We start from the raw sequence: 21,572 nt of genomic DNA on the forward strand, positions 1-21,572 counted from the left end.
CGTGCCTGCGTTCAGACTGAGCAGGTGCGGACACGCGAGCTCCCAGCGGGGCTGGGCCAACAGGCGCCCCCCCACCCCCCGGCCTTGGGGCAGGGGAGAGGACACAGAGACAATAAGGACTAGGGATGGGGGCAGGGGGTTCCCATCGAGCTGGAAAGCTGAAAAATAGCCGATGACTGCTCAGGGCGTTCGGCTCGTGGCCTGAGGCCAGCCGGAGAACCAACGAGCGCCTTTGGGTGGCCTGAAACCACCTGCGAGTGCCTTTGGGTGGCCTGAAACCATCTCTGATTTCTTACAGCGGCAGGGGTGACTTTAGGCAAAAATCAACCGTCCAGTCTGATCCTGCGGGTCACTGGGGGTGACATGAGGTGAACTCACTGCAGTGTGGGTCACTGGTGTGGAGGCTGCACACTAGTAGGAAACGGGGCTCCTGGGAACTGGGAGGATTCGGTCGGCATCAGGACCTCCCCCCGACCCCAGACCGCCACTGACCCCAAAGCTGCCGGCCCTCCCCCATCTGACTGCCATCCTGCCTTGAGGGGACACCTGCCATCAGCCCGTTCTCCCTGTCCCTCAAGACCCCAGACCTGTCAGTAAAGAGAGGCAGCAGGCGTTCCCTACCCCAGGCTCCAGGGAGAGGACCGAGGGGACAGGGCAGTCAGTTGGAGAGCCACACGGGCCCTGACCGGGTCAAGGCTTCTGAGCCCAGAGAGCAACAGGGGAACGGGTGCCACTGAGCACAGGTCCCAGCCTGTGTGGCCAGGTCACAGATTCCAGTCCGGGAGATGAACGGTCACCAGTCACTGGATAGACAGACTCCCTGCGGCGGCCAGAGGTCCCCGGGGTCCTACCTGTGGGACGAGCTCGCCGGGCGGAGGCAGCTGCACAGAAGGGATGAGGTCTGCCATGTGCTGCCCGAGCACCTCCTCCCCGGACGCGTACCCGTACAGGAGAGGGAAGAGGCTGTCGCACGACGTTATGGTTCCCTAGGACGAAATACCAGCATTTTTAAACCTTAGGATAAAACTCCTGGCACCTCAGCTTCAAGCTCCACCAAACGCCAAGTCTCGAGCTTGAAAGTTCGCACCGCGCGCGGCAGAAGTGTGTGAGGCGCGCACAAACACTCCTGAGGCCCAAATTCCTGACTTCTCGAGATATTCCGCAGAAGCCGGCACAAACCACACCCACAGCTCACAGCCCAGGGCTGTGTACCACACGCGGTGCGGAAACAGTCCTGTGAGTGGTTCTGATTATATCCCAGTAGTACACATGAGGAAACTGAGGCACAGGGAGATTGGATTCCTTGCCCAAGTGCACACAGTGGGGGTGCAGCGGGGCCTCCCACAAGCCCCAAAGGCACACAGCAGGCCACAAGGTGAGCCGGAGCCCCGGGAGCAGCGCCACAGGGTCAGGTTACGTGCAGCTGAGACGCCGCGGGCACACTCACATCGCTCTGGAAAGCGACCCAGGCCGAGATGCGCTCCACGGGCTCCAGCATGACCACACAGCAGAGGCTGCGTTCCCGCTTCACCTTCTTCATCCACACAGAAACTGGAACCTTCTCCCCACTGCGGCTCACGATGTCCACCTGTGGGGACAGACGGGCCTGCACCTGGCCCTCCCTGGACCCCAGGCCCGTGGACGTCTGCGGCCTCTGCTCACCTGCCCCACATCTCAGAAATGAACCAAAGTATAAACAAGGTTTTGGACACTTAACCTAACAGTCTCTGAGCCAACGTTCTATGGGAAGAGAAGGGTTTTTGGCAGCTTCGTTCAACACCGCAGGGGAAACAGCATCCGTAACTTCTCGAGGAAACAGACACCAATGTGTGGTGAACATGCCAACTTTTTCTTCACGACAGCCAGGTGGCCTTTCAGAAGTAGCGGACCACAACTCACTCCCCTCGGTGCCCGGGGCCAAGGGCTCAGCATCTAACACGCAGTTCAACCCGTCAACCGCCAGCTGATGCACCACACGGGGAGGACCGAAGCCCCCGGGAAACCTTGCCAGCCCCGCCAACGAACACCGACACACAGAGCTGGAGATTTAGGGGTGGGGACCCTGAGACGAGAGCATCCGCACCGCATCCTGCAGGCCCGCAAACCGCTGACTGGCCTCCTCCCCCATCAGGTGGTACCGCCCTCACGCCAGCCCAGCTGTCCCCCGCACCAGCACCGAGCGGGGGACGGCCGGTGACCGGCCGTGTTTGTACGGCCCCGGCGGCACACGCCGGGCACTCACCACCGTGCCAAACACAACAGCAGCGTGGCCGTCAGCCTCCACATGCTCTTCGCTGAGGGCCTTCACCACGTCGGAATCAGGCTTCAGGAAGAACTGCGTGAGCTTCTGGCCGATCAGGTCACGGCTGCTGTACCCCAGGAGCTGGCAAGCCTTGTCGTTGGCGACCAGGATCTGGGGGGTCACGGAGAGGAGAGGGCACGAGCATCACCGGCGGCGCCTCTAACCCCCGGGAACAGCAGACGAGGCGGCATGGTCCAGCGCCCTCCTCCCAGTGTCCTGCCCTGGCAGTTCACAGCAGTGACGCCTTGGTCCTCGGGGGCCTTGGCCACAGAGGGGGACACAAGAAATGGCAGCGCCACGACCGGGCGCCTCACGTCATCAAGACTACGTGGACGGGTGGGGACTTAGGCCATACTCCTGCCCACCGAACGATTTCAGTTCTCTGTGCCCGAGCGCTCTGCTCTCACGCTGGGAATGCGTTCTCGCTCTCGGGCGGCCAGTGCCTTAGACAGCACGAGCGCGCGCCTTGCCCCCTCCCTGGGATCTCCACCTTGGTGAGAGGACTGTTTGGTGTGGCTGAGTCTTGTTTATGTCGCTTCTGCAACTACACAGGTGAAACCCAACGCTTTTCTGATCGCACTGAACGCAAACGCCTCTGTTTGAGGCCACGGGCTGAAGACACGGGCTACACGCTCATGGCAGGGTCACAAACCGAAGCAAATACCTCTGTGGTCTTGGCGTCCATGGTGAAAACAGCCTTGTTCGGGTTGGACACGGGGGCCGGGAGGAGGGGCGTGGACCGCCCCGAAGACAAGCCCCGCAGCAGGGAACAGCAGGACGCGCCCCCCAGGGACCCGGCCGCGTCCGACCGCTCCGGTGCGGCCAGGCAGTGCGGCTTGCTCGCGCACATATTCTGGGCAGCCAGCGAGGACAGACAGTAGGAGCTCCATCTGCCTTCTGGAAACAGAAAGAAAGGAAGCCTTGGACCTGCCAGGAGCGCACTCCTCAAACACACCGCCACACACAGCCCCTGCTCTCAGTTCCTGCCAAAGGCTCCAAGGGCTGGTTTGCACCCCAGGGTGCGTCTCAAACGTCCCCAGAGCCCAACAGAACAACACCTGGGTGTGTCTAGCCATGCGGAGTCGCACCTATGGGGAGCAGGCCCAGCCTCAGTGATTCTGTGTAAACACACTCTGAGGTCCCTTTCCACCCAGCCCCCCAAGGGGTGCCCTCCTGGGTCTGTCCTGACACCCCTCGATCCCAGAAAGTCTCCCAAATCCAAGAGCTGCCTGGCTGTCCCGGCCCCTTCCTCCCTCCCTCATTCATTGGTCAGGTTCACTCACGACCCCTCCAGAAAACCCCCTCCCGGTAACAGGTCCGGTGGCTCCCAAGATGCTCAACCCCGTGGCCAGTTCTCAGGGCTCACCCACCCCCACCATCAGCAGCCCTGGGCCAGGGGGCAGCTCTCCAGCTCTTAAACCTCTGCCCTTGGCAGAGCTCCCTCCCCCCTCCACCTGCCTAAGCTCTCATCACCCTGGAACCCTGGGGATCAAGCTCACCGCCTCCGCTCCCGTCCCAGCCACTCCTTGGTGGCTTTAAATACACTCCACCTAGGAATGGGCTGCGAGGCCCCTGCTTACACCCCTGCCCCGCCTCTCCTTTCCCATCTCAGTAAATGTCAGCTCCATCCTTCAAACGGCTCAAAAACCAGGCGAAGACAAGTCTTCCCCCCTTTCCCCTCCTTAGCTCACGGGCCCACCCCAGACCATTCTAGGAGCCTGGAAACTGCACGGCCCAGAGCCTCGGCCCTCCTCTTCCAGGCTGCCCCAGGCCCGGCCTGACCTCCTTACAGCACCAGACAGGCGCTGTGGCCCCAGCTCCGCCCCCTGCTCCCCAAGCAGACACCCACCCATGCTCCCTCCCGAGGCCGAGGGCGAGGGCGGCTACCTGCCTGCCTCACAGACCTGCCCAGCCCACCCCACAGAACCTCCAGCCCTCACCTGGAGGACCTAGCCTCTGCTCCCCTCTGAACAGCCCCACCCTGTGACTCCAGGCCAGCATGTGAGCCCTCTTCTTGGGCTCCAGCCCTCCTCCTCCGTGGGACTGTTCCTCACCTCCACCTTTCCTCCAGCACCAGCCCTTCTGTCAACCTAACAGGCTCCCCGTGTCCTAGCCCCGGGCTGCAGGCATGCACCTCTGTCTCCCAAAGCACCCCCTCCGACAACGAGCCCCTCGGGGGTGTCTGGGCTCTGGAGGCACCAGTTAACTTGGGGAAACATGAGCGAGTGGGTAGCAGGTGCCTCGACCTCCTGCCCCCTCCCCCCACCACACCGGGCACCACCTTCTGCACTGGAAAGCTAGCTGCCCTCAGGCCTGTGTTACTCGTCTGTACCTGGGAAGAAAGCACGAGCCTGCAGCCCAGCAGCTGGGAAATATTTACCGAACTAAAGCCGCAAAACTGTATCTTACTTGCAAGGCAGCCCAGCCCAGGGTCGCGCTCACACACACTCCGCAGGACAGGCTCATGCCTAAGAATCACGGCGGCGCAGGAGAGGCTTCAGCCAGCACCGCCGCCCGCACACAGAGGGCGTCCTCTCAGCAAGAAGAGAGAGAGTGGCCAGAGCCCAGAGCGCCTCCTCGCCTGCGTTTTCGACACCGCCACCCACGATGCCCAGAAGGGGCGGGTACCGGAGAGGGCCATCCTGCTCTGGCACAGCTTCGCCAGCCCATTCCTTCTGCTCAGGTGTCTGTGCGCCGAGGACGAGGACCTGCGGGGCTCGGAGGTGGTCCGCACGGCAGGGCTCTCGGCGGGGCCTCCGCCATCCATCGGGGAGCTGGCAGGCCAGGAGAACAACTGGAAAACAAAGCGAACGCCATCAGCATCTGCAGCACAAGAACCAAGAGGCAACTGATCCCCCCGCGAGGCTGAGAGCAGCTCTGCCCCACGGCCTCCCCCAGCTTACAACGCGAGCCCAGAAGGACCGAAGTCCTGCTAAGAGAAGACCTTTGGGAGAAACGCGGGGGAAGAGATGGGAAAGAAAGAAGAAAATGAGGAGAGAGCAGAGCAGGCCAGGAGGGACCTCCAAGGAAGGCCCAGGCTGCAGCGGCACACCGACTACAGATGGCCCCAGGCGAAGGGCGTTCCCGACGACAGGAGCACCTGCCAGCGTGTGGGGCTCTGTGTGGCCCCAGCTTTCCCCAAATCCACTGCATCTGACCAGCCACACCCAGAATCATCCATGGGGCTTCCAACAAAATAGCAACGCAAAGCCAACATACAGACTCTGGAGATGGGCCTGGCACCAGACATTTGTGTTGTTAACTTCTTATTTTTAAATACTTGCAAGCAGTTGTAAGGAAAGCAAATACAGAAACATCTCCTGCGTCCTTCACCATTTCCTCCAATGGTGACATCTTGCAGAACCACTGTCTGGAGGTCCAGGCCAGGGTATGTGGAACCTGCTTCCAAGACCCTCGTGGGCCTCTCCCCCCACCAGTGCTCCCTCGTGGGCACACACAGGCCCAAGGACCGGCTGAGGGGCTTCCTTTCCAAGGAAGACCAGGCTTCAATAAGCAGGCGGGGGTGCCCCACAGGATGGACCTGCTATGGAAAGGGAAGGCAGTTGCCCTCCCCCACCACCACATTGCAGCTCCAAACTCCAAGGAGGCCCCGCCCACCTGTTCTATTCTGGCTTGAAGGCCTTCATGAAGATTCACCACCAGGAGAGGAGGGCAGTGACTTTCACAGTTAACGGCTTTGAGCCCAATCTATAATTTTGCATACAGTGGTAACAGCATGGGATCTCCAGTATGTTCACGTTCCAGGCCCCTCAGGTGTTAGGGCCCGGCCAATGCTCACCTCAGCTGCCAGCTCCTGAGCACGGTGGGGCAGGGGCCCCCTAGATAGACAGAAAACTGAAGGCCCTCCTATCACCAGCATGGAAGGCTGCTGACATCAAAACATGCCAGCGAGCCACAGAAATGGAGGTCGGGACAGCAGAGGAACAAAAAAGACTACAAAACAATTTCACAAACAGACCGATGTTGTGATTGATGTCGGCACCCGGTGAAGATCGGTGGGGGGTGAACGCTGCTCCCGGCACAGCCCCCTGGCCTGCCAGCATCAGCCCCTTCTGTGCACAATGTGAGCAACGATAATGCACAACTCTCAGCACGCTTGTGACGACCCAAGGGTCTCAGCTGCTACCGCGAATTAGAAATGCCTAATAGCCTTGAGCTGTCAGTTTGGGAGTTGGCGTAATTAGGGGCAAAGTGGCACCTCTATGACTTGCCGTGTACAAAAACTAGTTCCAGGTGAATTTAAAAACAAAACATAAAAGTTCTAGGGAAAAAAAAAAGATGAAGCATACAGTGGCCTGGGTAACTTGAGCGGGCCCTGTATCCCAGACCAGCTAGAGCTCATTAAGAATATTGGTGCTGCGGCATCTCAGAGCTACCCAGAAAGACACGACCTTTGAAATATGCACATGAGCTGTACAGAACTGTAAGCAGGCCACCCTAATGAGGCAGGGGCTCCCCGAAAGGACGCCAGGGCCCCAACAAGGGACAGTGTGGCCCTAGCTCAGGAGCCTGGGCCCTGGCAAAAGCAATCTTCCTGATTGCTTCCAAGATCAAGAACAAGAAAATACATTCTCTTCCAACAAAAAAGACAGGGAAACAGGTACCTTCGGTGAGAGTCTACAGAAGAATCAAACAGATCCAGACCCACAAGAACATCAGATGTTAGAAGTACCCAGGTATATGTTTAAAACGTAAAAGATGTGAGTCAAAAAGTGAGAACAAGAGTTTCTCAAAAATAACTACATACTGAAAGAATCGATTTCAGCATTATACAAATGAAGATATAATTTAAAAACTTTCCCACAAAGATCTCTAAGCCCAGATGGCTTCACTGGTGAATTCTATCAAACGTTTAAGAAGGAAATAACAATACTATACGAACTCCTCCAGAAATTAAAAACTAGTGGAGCACATCCAGCCCAGTGTTTGAGAGCAGCATTACCCTGATACCAAAACTGGACAAAAACACCGATAGAAAAGGAAACCACAGGGACACCTGGGTGCCTCAGTCGGGTGAGTGTCTGACTTTGGCTCAGGTCATGATCTCACGGTCCATGGGTTCGAGCCCCATGTGGGGCTCTGTGCTGACAGCTCAGAGCCTGCAGCCTGCTTTGGATTCTGTGTCTACTTCTCTCTGTGTCCCTCCCTGGCCTGTGTGTACTCGCACGCTCGCTCTCTCTCTCTCTCTCTCATTCTAAAATAAATAAATATTTAAAAAAAAAAAAAAAAAAAAAAAAGGAAAGGAAACCACAGACCCAAAACTATTGTGAACAAAGATGCAAAAATCCTCAACAAAGTGTTAGCAAATCCACCAGGCAATAAGTAGAAAGGAGAATACGTGACAATCAGGCAGCGTTTATCACAGGAACAAAAGGCCAGTTTAACATTTGGAAATCAGTCAGTGTAATTCATCATATCAACAGGCTAAAAAAAGAAAAAAAAAAAAAAGGAAGAAAAATCACACAATCATATCATATCAACAGATGTTGAAAAAGCATTTGACAAAATCTAACACCCCTTTATGGGAAAAAACACTCAACAGTTAGGAGTTGAGAATGTCCTCTACCTGATCCAGAGCATACATGAAGAACCCATAGCTAGCGATATGCTTGCCTTCCAAGGTCAGGAGCAGGGTAAAAACGTCCATTCTAGCCTCTTCTCCGGCGCTGTCCTGGAGGTCACAGCCAGGACACAATGGCAGAAAAAGAAATAAAAGGCACATATACTGGAAAGCAGAGCATAAAGCTGTCTCGATTCACAGAGGACATGAGAACATACATAGAAAATCCTAAGGATTCATAAAACTAATAACCTGATTATTTTGAAAGAGGGTGGAGGATGTAGGTTTTCAATGGACACTTCACCAAGGGAGGCACATGAATCACAAAGAAGCACATGAGAAAAACATTCACCATCATTAGTTACCAGGGAAATGCAAGTGAAGCCCTTAAGGAGCTACCATACACAAGCACCAGGCACTAGCACAGACAGGCCCCGCCTGTAGGGGCAGCAGACCAAGCAGGGGCTGTGGGGGACCAGGGGTGGGAAGGGCAGGGGTGGACTCAGAGCACAAAGGGGATTCTGAGGGTGACGGAAAGGCCCTCAGACTCAACTGTGGCTGTGACTGTGAGGTTGGGTAAGCCTCCCGACACTCCTGAACTATGTACTTAACGTCAGCACGTTTTATTGTCTGTAAACTATCTCAATAAAGTTAATTTTTAATGTCATTGGAGGAGTAAGACAGGCAGGAGCTGGCCACACGCCAAATGCGCAAAGCGGTGTCCGGGATGTGAAAGACTTAACTTGTCAAAGTCAAAACACTAGGCTTTTAGAAGACAATTAGAAAGACCGTCTGTAAGTTTTGGGCAAGGAGAGTTTTCTTCAACAAGACACAAAAAGCTCTACCTGCAACATAAGATTGAAAATTTAGCATTAAAGTTGAGAATACCTGTTCACATACATACACACACATATAGACACACACACACACACACACACACACACACACACACACCCCCCAAATGATAGAAATAAACCACAGGTTGGGAGAAGATATTTGCCACACATATATCACCAGAAAATATCCAGTATAGTTTAAAAGGTCAATCATTTAAAATTTACAAAATTCTAGGGCACCTGGGTGGCTCAGTCAATTAAGCGTCCGACTTCGGCTCAGGCCATGATCTCATGGTTCGTGAGTTCGAGTCCCAAGTCCGGCTCTGTGCTGACAGCTCAGAGCCTGCTTCAGATTCTGTGTCTCCCTCTCTCTCTGCCCCTCCTCCCCTCCCAAAAATAAACATTTTTTAAAAATTTACAAAATTCTAAAAGACACACCCAGTTCTATAGAAAAATGAAAACAAGGATTTCATTCAACAAGAAGAGGAAGCCCTAATGGCCAATAAACCTATAACAAAAGGTTTAAGCATAATCATGACATTTTATAAGCATAATCATGACAATTGTACACCGACTACATCAGCAAAACGTAATAATTCTAACATAGAGATGCTGTCCTCTGAGAGCACACGACCTGGCTTCATCAACCTTCAAACGCTCCTGTTTTCACAGGTTTAACTCAAATGCCAACCAGAAACACCTGCAAGTCCAGCCCTATGTTTTCAGGATCATTTTTCTGGGTTTTGCTTTGTCCTCTGTACCTGCTCTGAGCAGAAGATACAGGAAGTTGAACCAGAGAGCACCTGACGGTGTCTAAGAGTAATTCCATTGCTGTTGCTAGTTTTGATTTCAGAAGGCGTGAGTGCCCCCCTCCACCCCGGACCCCCGAGACCAAACAGAAGCAAGAAGAGATTTGCAGGGAGCTTCTGGGAAAGTACCCTTTGCTCTTATGGGTGAACCGTTGGAAACAACCATCTTTCTCCCACTAGAACACAAGCTGGGAAGCAAACAGCTCCAACTGATCCCACCACTGCTGTGCAACCAGGTGCAGAACCGGCCTCAGGGAGAAGCCAACATGATGGAGAGCAAAGCAGCGGATGGCAAGGATGGCATTCTGAGCCACTGGATAAATCCACCCTAAAATCCTCCTTCCTCTGGACTTCAGGTTTGGGGCCAATAACTACCCGGAGCCTTTCCAAGACCATCTGTGTCTCTCCCCTGGAGGCATCCTAGAGAATATCTAGGGTGACAGCCGCTGCGATGGCGGGGAGGGAAGCAAAAGGCACTTCCCGGACCTGAAAGGGCAATAAAGGCTTCCTGGAGGAGGCACCAGCAGAGCTGAGCACTGAAAACTGGGATGAAGAAGCCTTCCAGGCAGACAGAGGCACCTTAAGACAAAGATTCCCACAGTACCCCGGGGAGTTTGGGACACAGGAAAGTGGGTGGAGATGGCCTGGAAAAGTCAGGCATAACTCCCAGTGCTTCCTAAGCCTGCCCAAGCAGTCTGGACTTCTTACCAAAGATTGTCTACGCTTGGGAGTAACATGACCAGATTGGCAGTTTACACACATCACTCCAGGAGCAAAGGAGGTGGGGGATGGTGGGGAGGCAAGTAATACAGGCAAGAAATACAAGGTCTTACATTAAAGCAGTGGCAGAAAGAACACAGGAGCCCCCAAATATATAAAACAATTACTCACAAACATAAGCAACCTTATTGATAAGAATGTGGTAATTGCAGGGGATTTTAACACTCCACTTACAAAAATGGATAGATCATCTAGACACACAGTCAATAAAGAAACAAGGGCCCTGAATGATACATTGGATCAGATGGACTTGACAGATATATTTAGAACTCTGCACCCCAAAGCAACAGAATATACCTTCTTCTCGAGTGCACATGGAACATTCTCCAAGATAGATCACATACTGGGTCACAAAACAGCCCTTCATAAGTATACGAGAATTGAAATCATACCATGCATACTTTCAGACCACAATGCTATGAAGCTTGAAATCAACCACAGGAAAAAGTCTGGAAAACCTCCAAAAGCATGGAGGTTAAAGAACACCCTACTAAAGAATGAGTCGGTCAACCAGGCAATTAGAGAAGAAATTAAAAAATATATGGAAACAAACGAAAATGAAAATACAACAATCCAAACGTTTTGGGATGCAGTGAAGGCAGTCCTGAGAGGAAAATACATTGCAATCCAGGCCTATCTCAAGAAACAAGAAAAATCCCAAATACAAAATCTAACAGCACACCTAAAGGAAATAGAAGCAGAACAGCACAGACAGCCCAAACCCAGCAGAAGAAGAGAAATAATAAAGATCAGAGCAGAAATAAACAATATAGAATCTAAAAAAACTGTAGAGCAGATCAACGAAACCAAGAGTTGGTTTTTTGAAAAAATAAACAAAATTGATAAACCTCTAGCCAGGCTTCTCAAAAAGAAAAGGGAGATGACCCAAATAGATAAAATCATGAATGAAAATGGAATCATTACAACCAATCCCTCAGAGATACAAGCAATTATCAGGGAATACTATGAAAAATTATATGCCAACAAACTAGACAACCTGGAAGAAATGGACAAATTCCTAAACAGCCACACGCTTCCAAAACTCAATTAGGAGGAAATAGAAAGCTTGAACAGACCCATAACCAGCAAAGAAATTGAATCAGTCATCAAAAATCTCCCAACAAATAAGAGTCAAGGACCAGATGGCTTCCCAGGGGAGTTCTACCAGACGTTTAAAGCAGAGATAATACCTATCCTTCTCAAGCTATTCCAAAAAATAGAAAGGGAAGGAAAACTTCCAGACTCATTCTATGAAGCCGGTATTACTTTGATTCCTAAACCAGACAGAGACCCATTAAAAAAAGAGAACTACAGGCCAGTATCCCTGATGAATATGGATGCAAAAATTCTCAATAAGATACTAGCAAATCGAATTCAACAACATATAAAAAGAATTATTCACCATGATCAAGTGGGATTCATTCCTGGGATGCAGGGCTGGTTCAACATTAGCAAATCAACCAATGTGATACATCACATTAATAAAAGAAAAGAACCATATGATCCTGTCAATCGATGCAGAAAAGGCCTTTGACAAAATTCAGCAACTTCCTTAAAAAAACCCTCGAGAAAGTCGGGATAGAAGGAACATACTTGAACATCATAAAAGCCATTTATGAAAAGCCCACAGCTAACATCATCCTCAATGGGGAAAAACTGAGAGCTTTTTCCCTGAGATCAGGAACACGACAGGGATGTCCACTCTCACCGCTGTTGTTAAACATAGTCTTGAGAGTTCTAGCATCAGCAATCAGACAACAAAAGGAAATCAAAGGCATCAAAATTGGCAAAGATGAAATCAAGCTTTCACTTTTTGCAGATGACATGATATTATACATGGAAAATCCGATAGACTCCACCAAAAGTCTGCTAGAACTGATACATGAATTTAGCAAAGTTGCAGGATACAAAATCAATGTACAGAAATCAGTTGCATTCTTATACACTAATAATGAAGCAACAGAAAGACAAATAAAGAAACTGATCCCATTCACAATTGCACCAAGAAGCATAAAATACCTAGGGATAAATCTAACCAAAGATGTAAAAGATCTGTATGCTGAAAACTATAGAAAGCCTATGAAGGAAATTGAAGAAGATATAAAGAAATGGAAAAACATTCCATGCTCATGGATTGGAAGAATAAATATTGTCAAAATGTCAATACTACCCAAAGCTATCTACACATTCAATGCAATCCCAATCAAAATTGTACCAGCATTCTTCTCGAAACTAGAACAAGCAATCCTAAAATTCATATGGAACCACAAAAGGCCCCTAATAGCCAAAGTAATTTTGAAGAAGAAGACCAAAGCAGGAGGCATCACAATCGCAGACTTTAGCCTCTACTACAAAGCTGTCATCATCAAGACAGCATGGTATTGGCACCAAAACAGACACATAGACCAATGGAATAGAATAGAAACCCCAGAACTAATACCCACAAATGTATGGCCAACTAATCTTTGACAAAGCAGGAAAGAACATCCAATGGAAAAAAGACAGTCTCTTTAACAAATGGTGCTGAGGGAACTGGACAGCAACATGCAGAAGATTGAAACTAGACCACTTTCTCACACCATTCACAAAAATAAACTCAAAATGGATAAAGGACCTGAATGTGAGACAGGAAACCATCAAAACCCTAGAGGAGAAAGCAGGAAAAGACCTCTCTGACCTCAGCCGTAGCAATTTCTTACTTGACACATCCCCAAAGGCAAGGGAATTAAAAGCAAAAATGAACTACTGGGACCTTATGAAGATAAAAAGCTTCTGCACAGCAAAGGAAACACACAACAAAACTGAAAGGCGACCAACGGAATGGGAAAAGATATTCGCAAATGACATATCGGACAAAGGGCTAGTATCCAAAATCTATAAAGAGCTCACCAAACTCCACACCCGAAAAACAAATAACCCAGTGAAGAAATGGGCAGAAAACAAGAACAGACACTTCTTTAAAGAAGACATCCGGATGGCCAACAGGCACACGAAAAGATGCTCAACGTCGCTCCTCATCAGGGAAATACAAATCAAAACCACACTCAGATATCACCTCACGCCAGTCAGAGTGGCCAAAATGAACAAATCAGGAGACTATAGATGCTGGAGAGGATGTGGAGAAACGGGAACCCTCTTTCACTGTTGGTGGGAATGCAAACTGGTACAGCCACTCTGGAAAACAGTGTGGAGTTTCCTCAAAAAATTAAAAATATACCTACCCTATGACCCAGCAATTGCACTGCTAGGAATTTACCCAAGGGATACAGGAGTGCTGATGCATAGGGGCACTTGTACCCCAATGTTTATAGCAGCACTCTCAACAATAGCCAAATTATGGAAAGAGCCTAAATGTCCATCAACTGATGAATGGATAAAGAAATTGTGGTTTATATACACAATGGAGTACTACGTGGCAATGAGAAAGAATGAAATATGGCCATTTGTAGCAACGTGGATGGAACTGGAGAGTGTTATGCTAAGTGAAATAAGCCATACAGAGAAAGACAGATACCATATGTTTTCACTCTTATGTGGATCCTGAAAAACTTAACAGAAACCCATGGGGGAGGGGAAGGAAAAAAAAAAAAAAAGAGGTTAGAGTGGGAGAGAGCCAAAGCATAAGAGACTCTTAAAAACTGAGAACAAACTGAGGGTTGATGGGGGGTGGAAGGGAGGGGAGGGTGGGTGATGGGTATTGAGGAGGGCACTTTGGGGACGGGCACTGGGTGTTGTATGGAAACCAATTTGACAATAAATTTCATATATTGAAAAAAAAATAAAGCTGCATATGTAAAGTGAAAAAATAAAAAAATTAAAAAAAATAAAATAAAGCAGTGGCAGAAAGATGGAGACAGGAACACACAGACAAAACTTGGCACAGAACTGACCTAGATACACTGGGTGATGAGCACAGAAGGAAAGGCATCAAGACGGCATCCCAAGTTTCCCGCTCAGGCCGCTGCCATGCTCTGGGAAAAGAAAAGCCGGTGAAGACAAGGTTCGGGATAAAGCCAGGTTTGTATGCGACACCCAAATGGAGATGGGGGAAGCAGTGGGCGTTCATGCCACAAATACCCGCTGGCAGGCACTGTTCTCGACGCTGGAGAGCAGCCGAGAGCAGGAGGCGGCCCCTGTTCTCCCGGACTCGCCATCCAGAAGGGGGAACAGGCAACACGAGGTAAACAAAACACTCGCGGCCAACTCCGGGGTGGACGGCGCGCCGGTGGGGTTAGGCCCCGGCCGGGTCCCAGGGCCCTAGGGCCCCAGGGCGCCGCAAACGGCGGCAAGGCGGCAGCGGGCCACCACCAGCCGCAGCCACGCGAAGGGGACGCAGGGCTCGGATGCGGCTCGTCCACGGGCCGCGCCAGGAGCCAGCGGGTCGCGGGCCGGCTCTCTCCAGTGCAGGCATCTCACCTGGGGCCTGCCAGGGTCTCCCAGCCAAGTTCGCTTCACCCGCCGGGAAAGAGCGCATCCTCGCCTCCGGCCCCACCGGCCAATCGCAGAACGACTCGTGCCGATTGACAGGCCCTACGAGCCAACCACGAGTGCTTGTGGGCGGGACTCGGCGGGCTTGCGCGGGGAAGCCGGCGCTAACGGTTGCTAGGGACGCACCGGACTCCCTTTACGGCGCCTCGGAGGAGCCAAAAAAGACGGCGCCTCCGCCCGCGGGGTCTGACCGACACCGTTTCCTCGGGTCTCCGAATCCGGAAGGGTGAGCAGTGCGCAGCTCGCCTCTCTGCGGCCTCGGAGGTGGGGGGCGCGGGTGGGATACCTCACGGGCCACGCACGCCCGAGGGGCCGAGGGACCGAGGGACCGACAGAGGCTGCGTCTCACGGTGGGCTGGGTCGACGTCCTGGACCCCCGAGAGGCTGTCCCCGCACCTGCGGGTGGAGCTGTCCCCCGGTGCTCGGGCCCCGGCCCCTGGCCTCGGCTCCGACTCCGGCACGAGAGCGGGCGCCCTGCGCTGAGCGTTAACTGGAGGCCATCCCTTCACACGGACTAAATCCGCGCGGCGACATCGGGACGAAATTGGCCACTGTACAGACGCAACCTCTGAGCCCCGGAGGGGCCGGCACGCCCTCGACTGGCCCGCACTTTGCAGCCCCACGCAGAGACCCTCGATGAGCCCCAAGCATTTCCCAGATTCTTCTCTCCGCTCGCCTGCAGCCACGGTTCCGTGCATGAGGCCCCGACCGCCCCTGTCTTCTTCCCCGCTCCTCGCCTCCAGAAGCCTCCGGTGCGCTCTCAGATTACCTGTCCCTGGGAGGTGAGGCTGGCTACTCCTGGGGCTGAGGCCCGCATGGCCTCGCGAGTGGACTACAACTCCCATGAGGCGCGGAGGCTGCGCAGGCGCGTCGGAGGTTCAAACCTGGGGTGGGATTCCATTGGCTGAGCAGCACTGAGTCGGGAGCCCTGATTGGCTGCGGGGCCTGAGGCGACAGATTCCGGAAAGGGGAAGAGCAGCCAACATGGCGGCGGAACGCGGCGCGGGCCAGCAACAGTCGCAGGAGATGATGGAGGGTGAGTGGCTGCGTGGGGCGGCGGCCCAAGGGCCCCGCGGGCGGGGAGGCAGCGGCCCGCGCCGGTCCTGCCTGAGAAAAACGGGACTTCCCGCCTCTAGCCGTGGCCTGGGCTCCGCCGCGCGCCCTGACAGCTGCCAGCCGGCTCCGCGGGGCAGGGGCGGCCCGGGACCCCGGGACCCCGGGCCGAGACTGCGGCAGTCAGGAAGGCGCTGGCGGCCAGGAGGCGCCGTACCCACGGCCGGTGGGAGGGGAGAGCGGCGGCGCAGTAGAGTGGGTGGGGACTGACGACACGGTGGTTCGACAGCCCCGGCGTCCACCAGCTGGCGGGAGCCTCGTACCGAACCTCTCTCTGAGCCTGGCCCATGGGGTCGGTCCCTTGGGCAGCTACCTGGAAAAGTAAGGCGCACGGCCCCATGGGACCTGCCCCAGTCGGCTCGTGAGTGAACGTGGTGGAGGTGGAGAAGAGTCCTCTCTTAAGCAAATGTGTTGTGGGGAACGGGTGGCAAGGAGCCGAGAGGTTGAGTTCTGCAGAGGGGATGCCTGGTTTAAAAACTATTCTAGTTCCAAAAAGACTAAATTCAACTCTTTAGCTTTGTTGACAAAAATCACATGCATATTGTGTGTGCATATAGTTGTATACACACAGCAGTTGGAGAGTCAGTCATGTTTTCCTAGTGCTTATATGCTTTGGGCTCTGCTGGTTTGGAGGGGAAGTGGGGATGAGGTCCGAGCTCCAGAAGAGCAGCTACTGTCTGATGTGTAAACTAGTAGGTAAGAAGGGAGGCGGGGTGCGAAGAGGAGCTGGCCTGTTTGGAGTGATGGCTGCCCAGCCAAAGCCACCTCTGAGCTGAGCCTTGACAGATAACTACAAATCACCAGGTTGGGGAAAGATCAAAGATCATTTCAGGAGAGAGAAAGACAAAGGCAAAGAGCTGTGAAAAGAATGCGGTCTGCCTGGAAGAAAATTTGACCAAGAATAACAGTCCTGTTGGAGGAGGGTGGCAAGAGAGGGTCATGGTGGACCTTGGTGAAGGGTCTTGGATCCTTTTAAGCAAGAAAGTGCCTCTTCCTGTCTGCTCTCCTCGACTCCCCGCGTCCCAGTCCACTCCTTCCTCTTCAACTGTTTCCATGTCTTGGTAAAAGGAAAATACAAAACCTAGGTGATCCTCTCTCTCCCACTCCCAGCCATCCAATTAATCAGTTCTGGTGACTCTATATCCTTAGTATCTCTTAAGTCTTCAGTACCTCTTCCGTTCCCTCTGCCAAGACTTTGAACCACCCCATTTCCCAGTGTCCCAAAGTCGCCTTATATTCTGATCTACTGTCCCATGCTCCAGACCCTCTGCTGCCTTCAGGATAGAGTCCCAGGTTTCATTAGCTAGGTCCCTGCCACCCTGGTCTCAGCCACGCCACCCCATCTCCCAGTAGAACTTGCTCTCCCTTCGCCATGACCACAGAGTGCCCTGTGCCTGGTGATCACTAGTTTACTTAGTGTTGACTGCGTGTCACACACATGCTGACTGCTGCTTTTGTGCCTTTTCAACTTTAGCCCTGACAGCGCCTCTGGTAAATGGGTCCTAAACTAGCCTTCTACAGATGAGGAGAGTGAGGCTGGAAAAGGAGAGAGCCTGCCAACGCTATGTCTCTAAGGGCAAATTGAAATCTCAGCTGGAGCCAGAAACATTCCAGAAACTTGGAGTCAAAGATCAGATTTGGATTTTAGAATCAAGTCAGATTCTCTGGCAATGCAGAATGGATTCGAAAGAGCCAGAAAAGCCGCCGAGAGACCAGTCGGGAGGCCTGGCAGTTGCCAGGGTGGGGAAGAAGGAATGGATTTGGAGGTTTGGGAGCTGGATTTCGTAAGGACTTGGTTTTATCCAGCAGTCCTCTCCTGGGTGCTGTTTTCCTAGGCCCAGGAGGAGACAGAAAGGAGAAGTAGAACTCCTGTCCTCAAAGAGCACACCCCTCTGTGGATAAGCCGTAGGCAGGAAAGAAAATGCTTTCAGTATGGTTGATAGCTCCCAGTAATTCATTAGTGTTTCAGCTCTTCCAGATTCCAAGACAGGTCATGGAAAATGTTAGGAGAAAGGAAAATGATGTGACAGCCTCCCCAAAGAATTTTTATCAGTCTGCTATACTTAGTCATTGCCTTATTTATTAATTCAAAAAATATTTATTTACCAGCCTTTCAAAACTCTCGGCTGGTATCACTGTGTGCTGGTGTTTGGCATCAGTGACCTCTATGTGGGGCAGTTGGCACTACTGGCTGTCTTCTCCTTTGTCATTACAGCCCCCCCCCCCCCTCCCGCCCACAGTCTGATTTGAGTTAGTCTTGATTTCTTTCAGAACGTGGGCCTGTGACGGGGCTGGTTTTCTTGGCCAAATGGATAGTGGAGCGTGGATGAAGGTATGTGGTGGGAGGGTCACACGGTCCCCTGTACACGGATGTCCAGGCTGAAAGTGAGCCGCGCAGGAGGTACTTCATTGCGTCGCTGTCAGTACGTTCGGTCACAGATGACCCAGGGCCTTCAGAACACCTGGTAATTCTTGAGTCTTCTCGAGGGCAGGAACAGTATGTTACTCATCTTCGGACCCCTGTGTCCTCCCTGCTCTGCCTTCCCCCACTCAAGTTGTCCCCACCTCTGTGCGCTGCAGGTGGCGCCCAAGAAATGGAATACAGGGGTTTGTCGAACTGAATTCACCGAACGATTCTGAATGAAGTCTTTTTGAGTTACAGCTGGATGTCAGTCTATTCTGTGTTCTTCAGAAAGTCACATAAAGCGGCTGTGAATTCTTACTGATGTGTGTGCATTCAGTTGACAGGCGAGTCGAATCTGAAGAGTCTGGCGATGAAGAGGGGAAGAAGCAGAGCGGCGGTATAGTGGCAGACCTCAGCGAGCACAGCCTGAAGGACGGAGAGGAGCAGGGGGAGGAAGACCCAGAAGGTACCAGGCCGAGTTAAGAGCCTTTCACTCACTAAGGGCGGGAGGCGGGTGGGTGCGGCCATGTTGCACGCGATCCACCCAACACCCACCCCACGGTGGGTGTTGGGGAGGCAAGGGCGGCGGGAGGACTGCTGTGCGAGAGGGGTTCGTTTGGCGAGCTCTCATTCCGCTGATGCGGCGTTGGAGGCCCTCTGGGGGCTGGTGGCCGTGTGCTCTGGGGGCGTGCGCCCTCTGTGGTACTCCCTTAGTGAGCTGACTTGTGGACGGCATCCGCAGGCAGGATGCATCTCTTTGGAATTGCACCGAAGGCAAACACGACTACTAATGTTACTGGTGCCAGCGTGGCATCTGGAGCAGGATCAGAAAATCGCGTTATTAACTGTATATTCGGAAAGCGAGATGTGAAACAAATATTTTGGCTGATGATGCTTTTGTTTCCTATCGTAGTAACATACACTAATTTCAGAATAGCACTCTTAGTATTTTGGAGAAGTCGTTTGAGTCCTGCTTCACCATACTTCCAGGCAGGAATTGACTCCTAAGATACCTAGATGTTTGAAAAATTGTCTTAGGTGGAAACTATCTCCATAGCCTCCTATTGTTTTAGTGATTAACAGCAACAGAATTAACTTACAGATGAGAAAAGTAAATTCTCAGTCCATAATGGGTGGTTTTTCACCCTACCAACCATGATCTTTGGTTAGAAAATAGATTTACATTGAAAAGAAGTGAGACAGGGGCGCCCGGGTGGCTCAGTCGGTTGAGCGTCCAACTTCGGCTCTGGTATGATCTCAGATCGTGAGTTCAAGCCCCGCGTCGGGCTCTGTGCTGACAGCTCAGAGCCCGGAGCCTGCTTCGGATTCTGTGTCTCCCTTGCTCTCTGCCCCTCGCCTGTTCGCACCCTGTCGCTCTCTCCCAAGACTACGTAAGCATTTAAAAAAAAAAAAAAAGAAGAAAAAAAGAAGTGAGACAGAGCATAGGAGCAGACAGAAAGATGTCCAAGGTATGTTATTAGGTGAGAGTAGCAAACTACAAAACAGTATGCACGTTAAAATTTTATTGTTAAGGGGCGCCTGGGTGGCGCAGTCGGTTGAGCGTCCGACTTCAGCCAGGTCACGATCTCGCGGTCCGTGAGTTCGAGCCCCGCATCAGGCTCTGGGCTGATGGCTCAGAGCCTGGAGCCTGTTTCCGATTCTGTGTCTCCCTCTCTCTCTGCCCCTCGCCTGTTCATGCTCTGTCTCTCTCTGTCCCAAAAAATAAACGTTGAAAAAAAAATTAAAAAAAAAAAATTTTATTGTTAAAAATATTAGTAATATGTAAGTTTTAACGTACTTAACAGAGAAAACACATCAAGTTTCAGTTGAGGGTCTCCGAACAGCAGGTGTGAGAGGGTCTTGTACTTTCTGCGTTTTCTAGATTTATATACAACGTGTGGACTTCTAAGGTGTTAATAGTCATGTACTACCCTTATGATAACAAGAAAACACAAATTTATAAGAAAACAAGACTAATTTTTAAAATAACATTGTGCTCTGTGCCAGTGAGGATGATTGGTAACTATGGCAACCTAATTTTAAGGCAAAAGGAGATTACCATGAAAGTATCAGCCACGTTTACTTTGGAATGCCAGAGTCGATATTCTGGAAGTGATGTGGGTGGAATACGTACACGGGAGTGATGGAAGAGAGCTTTCGTTACCGTCTTAACTGAGTCACAGACGACCGAGAGAGTGGGAGCGTCGCCTGCCCTCGGCGTCTGAACACCTGGCGCTCGTGGAGAACCGGAGAGGCGGTGGGGCCCTGTCATGGGGCTCCTCTCCCTGGGTGGTGAGACCTGCTCCCTGTGGCCTGCCCAAGGGCTCATGGTGACAGAGTAGAGGAGCTGGACTTGAGCGCAGCTTGTCAAATCCAGAGTTCCTTCCTCCAGACCGCTGGCTGATTAGAAGCGCTCTGGGAATATACATTTTTATAAGTCCTTAAGAGAAACCAGGACTCACTCCCACTTGTATTTGTCTAAGTGCTAAGTTCAAATAAAACAAATTCAAACATGTCGACTGTTACCTTTCACTTATTTTCCCTAGCTTCTTTTTTTTTTTTTTTTTTTTTTTCAAAAGATCAATAAATACATGGTACATTTGGGAAAACATTCTAGGCTGGCGACTGTTTCAGAGGTTAAGCTGATGTTTTGAGGGGCCTGCCCTATGTGCTGGATGGACAGACAGAAGCACTTTACGCTGTGTGAGCACCTGTCCTGAGGAGAGCCTGGGCCCGGTTTCCACCCACGGGCCCTGCTCCATTGTCTGCACCTGCCCTGGACTCTCCTGGCGCCCTGCCTTGGACACTGGGTGGCCTGGACACCTGCCTTCATTGCAGCCTCCTGAGTTCGTGGACACTGCATTTGTGCTGCCGTGGGCTGAGGGGTAATTTGGCTATTTCTCTTGGTTTTGCCCAACTCCTTTTACTTCGTTCCTAGGTTGGTTGATATCCTCTAAAGTTACAGCAAATGACTCTGGCTCCAGTTGCCCCCTGTGCTGCTGTCTTTTCTCACGTTCTGCTCTGCCACACCCTGCACTGAGGTGACATACGCACCATCTCCCCCAGCAAGCGGGCTCGGCCTGCGGAGGACACCGCGAGGCTCTGCTTCGTCCTGCCCTCGGAGCACGCCACCGCTTTGACCGAGGGGTCTGCGCGGGCTGCGGGCTACGACCTACGACCTGTGCAGTGCCCGTGATTATACAGTACCACCTGTGGAGAAAACCCTTGTGGAAACACTCTTGCTTCCGGGTGCCGTGGA

The 21,572-nt window shown here is 52.1% G+C and overlaps 2 protein-coding genes and 1 long non-coding RNA gene across 9 annotated transcripts in view; 2 read left to right on the forward strand and 1 right to left on the reverse strand.

The window, feature by feature from the left end:
• PASK (PAS domain containing serine/threonine kinase) overlaps positions 1-15,640 on the reverse strand; it is a 41,215-nt gene extending 25,575 nt beyond the window's left edge. The window contains exons 1-7 of one of the 5 annotated variants that reach the window (XR_007149569.1): positions 14,725-14,885; positions 14,199-14,279; positions 4,931-5,096; positions 2,967-3,199; positions 2,243-2,413; positions 1,448-1,588; positions 852-986 (exon numbers count right to left, since the gene is read on the reverse strand). Coding sequence is in view for 4 of the 5 variants with exons in the window: in XM_047846415.1 (XP_047702371.1) it covers positions 852-986; positions 1,448-1,588; positions 2,243-2,413; positions 2,967-3,199; positions 4,931-5,069 (819 nt within the window). In the remaining variant the exon portion in view is untranslated. Of the gene's footprint in view, positions 1-851; positions 987-1,447; positions 1,589-2,242; positions 2,414-2,966; positions 3,200-4,930; positions 5,097-14,198; positions 14,280-14,385; positions 14,439-14,724; positions 14,886-14,922; positions 14,945-15,565 lie in introns of those variants that run through there. The other 4 variants (XM_047846415.1, XM_047846417.1, XM_047846414.1 and 1 more) reach the window with 4 other exon arrangements.
• PPP1R7 (protein phosphatase 1 regulatory subunit 7) overlaps positions 15,608-21,572 on the forward strand; it is a 29,711-nt gene continuing 23,746 nt past the window's right edge. Inside the window, exons 1-3 of one of the 3 annotated variants that reach the window (XM_047846434.1) lie at positions 15,785-15,832; positions 18,181-18,241; positions 18,651-18,779. Coding sequence is in view for 2 of the 3 variants with exons in the window: in XM_047846432.1 (XP_047702388.1) it covers positions 15,781-15,832; positions 18,651-18,791 (193 nt within the window). In the remaining variant the exon portion in view is untranslated. Of the gene's footprint in view, positions 15,833-18,180; positions 18,242-18,650; positions 18,792-21,572 lie in introns of all 3 variants that reach the window. The other 2 variants (XM_047846432.1, XM_047846433.1) reach the window with 2 other exon arrangements.
• LOC125158894 (uncharacterized) lies at positions 18,823-20,828 on the forward strand. The gene is made up of 2 exons (XR_007149570.1): positions 18,823-19,782; positions 20,358-20,828. It is a non-coding gene; the product is annotated as an uncharacterized LOC125158894 (long non-coding RNA).

The sequence above is a fragment of the Prionailurus viverrinus genome, unplaced genomic scaffold (assembly GCF_022837055.1).
Source record: "Prionailurus viverrinus isolate Anna unplaced genomic scaffold, UM_Priviv_1.0 scaffold_39, whole genome shotgun sequence".
Lineage (NCBI taxonomy): Eukaryota > Metazoa > Chordata > Mammalia > Carnivora > Felidae > Prionailurus > Prionailurus viverrinus.